Source organism: Neoarius graeffei, chromosome 10, assembly GCF_027579695.1.
Source record: "Neoarius graeffei isolate fNeoGra1 chromosome 10, fNeoGra1.pri, whole genome shotgun sequence".
NCBI classification, from domain to species: Eukaryota; Metazoa; Chordata; class Actinopteri; order Siluriformes; family Ariidae; genus Neoarius; species Neoarius graeffei.
In genome coordinates this window covers 59,128,559-59,135,686 of record NC_083578.1, presented here as the reverse complement: position 1 = coordinate 59,135,686, position 7,128 = coordinate 59,128,559, and the positions used below count along the sequence as shown (strand labels likewise).

The 7,128-nt window shown below is 44.2% G+C and overlaps 1 protein-coding gene across 1 annotated transcript in view; it reads left to right on the top strand.

Annotated features, from left to right (window-relative positions):
• Window positions 1–213: 213 nt before the first annotated feature.
• Window positions 214–7,128, top strand: part of nol4la (nucleolar protein 4-like a) — an 83,545-nt gene continuing 76,630 nt past the window's right edge. The window contains exon 1 of the mRNA XM_060931959.1: window positions 214–851. Coding sequence (XP_060787942.1) covers window positions 510–851 — 342 coding nt within the window. The 5' untranslated portion in view covers window positions 214–509. The remainder of the gene's footprint in view (window positions 852–7,128) is intronic.

The following is a 7,128-nucleotide window of genomic DNA, read 5'->3' as shown; positions in this document are numbered from 1 at the left end:
TGGCTTTTACTGAACCGCGCTTTCGGCTTTTCTCTCGTGCTCGGTCAGGAGACCGTTTACGCACAGGTGGGAGATAACCTAACCCGTCTGTTAGGACAGCCCCTCCTCTCTCTCTCTCTCTGTCTCTATCGCTCTCTCTCTCTCTCTCTCTCTCTGAGCAGTATGATGAGCGCGCGTGACATTTGCCGTTGCGGTCTGGGACGGTAAAGAGAAACAGGTGTGCGGCTTCCCGAAACGAGCGCGCGCACGCCTTTTCTTTTCTTTTCTTTTTCTTTCTGCCCGGTTTTGTTCACCGAGGTGAAAATTCGCCCTCGTCCTTAATCATCCTCTTAGCGGGACAGGGAGAGAGGGAGAGGAGGAGGGAGGAGGAGGAGGAGGGAGTCCGTGGCCACTTCATTTCTAGTTTCGGCTGCGTTTTTTGTTTTGTTTGTTTGTTTTTAGCAAGCTTTTCTTTTTGGAGCAAGGGGGAGAGCCCGGCCGGCTCGCTCGTGAAGAGGAAGAGGAAGCTCATGGCCACCAAGAAGCCGTGCTCGGATTTAATAAAAAGGAGTCGAAGTCCGGTCGTGCTCGAGGCCGAGATGTTTAGTGAATTTCAGGAGTGGTGCCTCCGGACTTACGGAGACTCGGGCAAAACCAAGACAGTGACGCGCAGGAAATACAACAAAATCATGCAGACGCTGTTGCAGAATGAAGAGGCGGACGGGGTGTACGTGGACAACAGCCACATCAACGCCAAATTCAAATTCTGGGTGAAATCCAAAGGGTTCCAGGTCGGAAGCACCGTCCTGGGTGAACACAACCAGAAGGGCACTCCGGGGAAACCCGTGCTCTATGTCCCTGTCAAATCAACGGTAAAGTGCGCCTTCTTTTATCTGACAATTGTTTGGGGTTTAGTTCCTTTTACACTGGCTTACTTGTGTGTGTGTGTGTGTGTGTGTGTGTGTGATAATTGAAACTATCAGCCGAACATCTTCGGAACATCCTCCCTTTAACTTTATGCTCGTTTACTTCTTCTTCTCCATCATTTGACCGATCGAGCGGTGATCACGTCGACCGGCCAGAACACAGACCCTAACCGAGACCCTCGCTGCCATAGCAACGCCGGAGCTATACTCGACTGCTTGTGTAGTAGCGGTATCTCTCCACGCACGCGCGCGCGCGTACTGCCTCTTGACGGATTAGCATCACGTTTGTCCTGGCAACGGGATGGCAAGGAAAATCGAGAACGCGCTCGCGGCTCTCACGAGCATCACAACGAGGAATCAAACGCCAAGCTGCTTTTTTTCCCTCCAAATATAGGCGATGCCAAGTGGTGTGTGGTGTTAAAAGCTGGAGGCACAGAAGCGAACAGAGGGCGCAAATGTGTAGAAATAAACACGATGTGGATGAAATAATGATACTTTATATAGCCTAGACTAAAAACCGTAAAGACATAACAGCGATGCGAGCACTTGTAGCCCTTTGCGGGTCGCGTGCGCGGGCAGATCACACCCCCCGCAGCCTGATCACCCGCAACAAACCCCATTCAGCCCGGGCAAGATACACTACCTGCTTTGACGCTCAGACCGGTACACACACACACACACACACACACACACACACACACTTTGTGTGTGTGTGTGAGAGAGAGAGAGAGAGAGAGAGAGAGAGAGACACACACACACACGCACAGCACAGCGCGCGCATTGTCCTGGTGGAGAGATGGGCGGAGCGGACGGTTGGCACCCGTTGCTCTGGTAACCTACCTGTTCCGCTTTCCATGTCTCCCGGGAAGGTTTTTCTTTCTTACCATCCCAGGACTAGGGCTATATTCAAATGCACCGAGGTGCTCTTATGTCTCTCTGGTGCCATGATTACACACCGATGTCGGCACTAGGTTAGCACGCATTTATTTTTCACTGTAAAATGCAGCCCTGCATAACATAACGCAGCTATACAGCGCAGCCTATACCACATGTGTCTGTTGCTTCAGAGGTGATTTACTAAACTCTAATTTGCATTCAGGGAAAGAAAGAATGAGCTATTGATCACTGAAATCATCCTTTTATCGGCCGTGATTAAAAGTCAGTAAACTCAGGTGTATCAGTTATTTTCAAAGCTCTCACCTGTAATTAGGACTTTAAGAGAGTCACATTTACAATAATTAGCACATGAAGGCAGCATAGACAAGACTTCCTGAGGGAAAACACTAATGAGAGATACGATGCACTTGATTCCATTTTTACACATGATTATGAGAGGGAGATGAATTGTTATAGATTAAAATACAGTTGACTGGTTTAGCTTGTTTTTGATGTTTTGGTAGCTTATTAATAATAATAATAATAATAATAATAATAATAATAATAATAACTGTCGCCTCACAGCAAAAAGGTCCTGGGTTCGAGCCCAGCAGCTGACAAGGGCCTGGAGTTTGCATGTTCTCCTCATGTCTACATGGGTTTCCTCCGGGTGCTCCGGTTTCCTCCACAGTCCAAAGACATGCAGGTTAGGTTAATTGGTGGCTCTAAATTGACTGTAGGTGTGAATGTGAGTGTGAATGGTTGTCTGTGTCTATGTGTCAGCCCTGTGATGACCTGGCGACTTGTCCAGGGTGTACCCTGCCTCTCGCCCATAGTCAGCTGGGATAGGCTCCAGCTTGCCTGCGACCTTGTAGAACAGGATAAGCAGCTACAGATAATGGATGGATAATAATAATAATAATAATAATAAGGGGTTCTTTTCCGGGCGGCACAGTGGTGTAGTGGTTAGCGCTATCGCCTCACAGCAAGAAGGTCCGGGTTCGAGCCCTGTGGCCGGCGAGGGCCTTTCTGTGCGGAGTTTGCATGTTCTCCCCGTGTCCACGTGGGTTTCCTCCGGGTGCTCCGGTTTCCTCCACAGTCCAAAGACATGCAGGTTAGGTTAACTGGTGACTCTAAATTGACCGTAGGTGTGAATGTGAGTGTGAATGGTTGTCTGTGTCTATGTGTCAGCCCTGTGATGACCTGGCGACTTGTCCAGGGTGTACCCCGCCTTTCGCCCGTAGTCAGCTGGGATAGGCTCCAGCTTGCCTGCGACCCTGTAGAACAGGATAAAGCGGCTAGAGATAATGAGATGAGATGAGAGGTTCTTTTCCCTTTAAAATAGGCAAACCAAAAATATGCTACATTTTATGTTCAAAAGTCATCAAACATGCTTTTTTTAAAAAAAACCTCACAAACTAAAATAGAGTACATTCGTAAGCAAATAAGTTACTCATTAGAGGCTTTTTGCCATCCCTCGACACTGAAAGTGACCTGCACATGTCCCAATCTCCATGCTCACCATGCATGTGTCGTAAAGAAGCTCCATTTTGTGTTGGCTGGAGGGTGAGATGGTAACAGGACTGAGCCTACTGGGACTAACTTCCCTGACCCAAGCCAATAAGTCAGAGTCAGAGAAAAACACACACAGACACACACACACACACTAGGAAGAAGAAAAAAAACAAAGACAAAATCTGGTAGAGAATAACTGTGTCAGTGTTTGAGAATAAAAAATGGTAAGATTATGGACATTATGGTTTCACTGTGATCATAGATGTAATACAGTAAGCCAATTATGATATCTACAATTCAAGTGGATTTTTAAATACTGTACAGACTGTCTACATGTGTGTGAGAAGTCCTTTTGTTCACTTTGTGTTATAGATCTCCATCTGTCATTCTCCCTTTTGGAAAATAAGCAAAAGTACATTAGCGTAGATAAAGCCTTGTTAGCAGATAATTGCTATGCGACCCTTTAACAGCTCCTCAGAGAGGTGGATCCAGACGTGATTTTAATTTATAAGAGGCTCTTAAGGAGAAATGAAGCATAACTCTGAACATAGTAACATTTACATTAGTTATCCTTGCACACAGGTGAGGTATGTGAACAGATCAGGAGATGCACTGTTTGGCCACAGTGCACCCCAGGCCCCCTAACCACAAATTATTCCAAACCACAAACCATTTGATCCCAGCCCTCCTCAGCAACTTAGTCTGTTGGGACATAATGTTGGACAAGAAAAGGAGTTGTGTTGTTTGTGGCACATTTTGTACTTCACTCCCTGTTTCCTAATAATTACACAAATGACTATAGAATTTAAAAAAAAAACAGTCATACACTTTTCATATCTGTTAATGCCAAAAAATGTGTACTTTCCACCTCGACAGTCCTAGAAAAAGGGGTTTTCGTGTGTTCCTTGTATGGTTAATGGTTCTATCTTTCTACTGGGAACCTGTTTGTGCATACAGTAAAATGCAAATGATTCAAAAGAACAACAAACTGAAGAACCCTTTGAGCGCTTAAAGGGAACTCTGTTGTTTTTTTTTTAAGTGTGCGTACCACCCACTCAAGCACATACACACACCTTTTTCATCTGTCTTCTCAAAATGTTACTCCCTGAGCACATTCAGATCAGGGCCAAATATGGCCAAAATACTGCTGTGTACACTACTGCCATTCACTATTATTATTTAGCACCACTGAGACCTCCTTAATGCCCCAATTTGTTTAACACTTCATCAGTCATTCTGTCCCTGTGCGGAGCCTCTGTGTGACACAGTCTAATACAGCTTCCTGTCAGTGAATGATGCATAAGCTACATCTGAGCCATGAAAAAGCACCGTCAATCACAAAAGAGTAAGTTAGTCAGCTGGGAGAAAGGCACAAGGACTACTGACAGAAACAATACCAATAATAATAATAATAATAATAATAATAATAATAATAATAATAAACCAGTCAAACAGAAAGACTGTACTAACAAGGTTGGAAATTACACTGCATTTGATGAACATTCATGATTAAAAAGTGTCCCAGTGAAAGCATGAATCAGAAAACTCATGATTCATTCTTACTTCCTGTAATATCTTATGAGAAGGAAGTGAAGGCTTGGTCTTACAGAAGTGTTCCTCAAAAAGCCCACAGACACCCACTGGCAGTGAAAAAGGGGAGTCCAGTATGATAACTTCCTCTTTTGTAGACTTGTGGGCATATTAGCATTCTTTACCAATCAGCATGATTGTCACAGTATATAGGCATTTCTGGAGGAAGTAAAACTATCCATGAAGGAAGACAATTTGTGCAGTTTTATTAGCTAATTAATGATTAAACCAGTTGGTGATCACCCCAACAAGCCTTTATTGTGCAAATTAAATTACAAGCCAAGAGACAGAACCAAATCATTGGAAAGCTACAGAGAATTAGATGTTACAGTGAAAAGAGACAGGGAAGTTTTTGGTCATGAAATGCTCCTGTGTGTTGACTCAGTGGTCCCCTTGTGAATTTATTCAACACCAAAAAATGATGTAGAACCTTGTATTTTGATTAATGCTGCATTTGCACTTAAGTAATGTGTGTATATTTTCTATTTGCTATCGGAGCAAAAGGGTGTGAGATTGTATGTTTCCTGTTTCTACTGTCTGCTAGTGGCAAAACGACACTTTGTATAGACTGAGTGTCAGATCACATTTCAGATCTCTTTTTCTGTCTCTCGTTCTACCACACACACTATTCCATCCTTATCTCTACAACATCTCCATATCTAACTGAAATACCAAACTGACTTCACATAGGTAACATTAATTCCTATCTTCCCTCACTCGCCCAACCATTACCACATCCCCCTGCCTCTGCCTTTTTATTTCCCCTAACACCTGCCCCCATGTGAGACCAGCCTTATCCGCTCCCCTCTGCTCTGGGTGCGAGGCCTACAGGCTGCCATGGTTTCTGATGAAGCTTCAGTGCTGTGCACACTGAAATGGTGGAGTGCGATCTCTCATGCAGCTGCTCCTTGGGTGTGCCAAGTTTCACTGAAAGGGGAGGGGGCAGTACTGACAGCACAGGGTACTGCTGAGACCAGAGTGGAGGATGGGTAATGGTGGGGGCAAAAAGGGCATCTGTGTGGTTTTTAACTGAATGTAGAGGAACTAGAAAGAGAAAGAGAGTTGGGTCTGGCACATTGTTCATAAGAAATGGTATGGAAAAGTAGAAGAAGAATGGAATAAAGAAACTTATGAGTAGTAAAAGTGACCCTTGTACATGGAACTACTTAAGTTGTTTATGTGTCTGCATGTGGACTTAGATCTGGTAGAAAGTGAAGAAGAGAAACAGAGCGGAGGTAGAGAAATGAGGTGACAGACCAAGAGAGTAGCCGAGAAGTTAATGGTAGCGGATATGATATTCTGGCACCTCCTTGTGCATCATACACAGAGGATGAATTGCAGATTAGTCATAAAATGATAAAAATATCTATTTATAATCAGTCTGATGTATGACGCTATTGTACAAGTAGATTCTCAATTCACTCATTTTATCTCTAAGAATGTTTATCTTCCTCAGATTCTTTGTCTTCTTCTTGAACACTATCTTTACCCTCTCTTCTTGCCTTTTCATTTGTATCCTTTTGTCTCTCTCTCTCTCTCTCTCTCTCTCTCTCTCTCTCTCTCTGCTGCTATTGGGACTATTAGGAAGCTTTCTGTTTCCAGTGAGGGGGTGCAACCTCATTTATCTCTCATTATGGCCTGATTAGAACAGAGAGAGGAGGACTGTGGACGTGGACACGTGAATGTGCTCATGCAAACATGTACGCACAGCCCCAATCCCAACCTTTGATACATCTGTATACTGCTCAACTGACTCTTTGCATCTATGATGTTTATGCATAAATGCCACTGCTATTCATATTTAATGCTAGACTGCAGCATACATTCAAACAAAAACCACCCGTACTTTAGCAAAGCATTTGTTCTGATATGTGATTTGTCCACAGCATTGTTCAACATGAGGGAGTTACAGATGAGGAGCACGCACTCAAGCTTCCTGCTAGCACCACTCTTAACAGTAAATCACCCATCCACTTACTCATGCTACCTTTCATTCATTCACCTCGCCGTTGCTCCTTTGGAACGGACTAAATACTAGAAAGGCAGCGGGTAGTGCTGCTGCCTCACAGTTCAAAGGTCCCCGGTTTGATCCTGAGCTTGGTTCCAGAAACAACATTTTTCCCCCCCAATACTTGATTAAACCCCAACCAGCGTATATAATTTTATCCCACTCTTCCACTGATGCTGCAAAATTCAGCTAGAGTTTGTGGTGTTTCACCAGCTCTTCAAAATAATCCCTCAG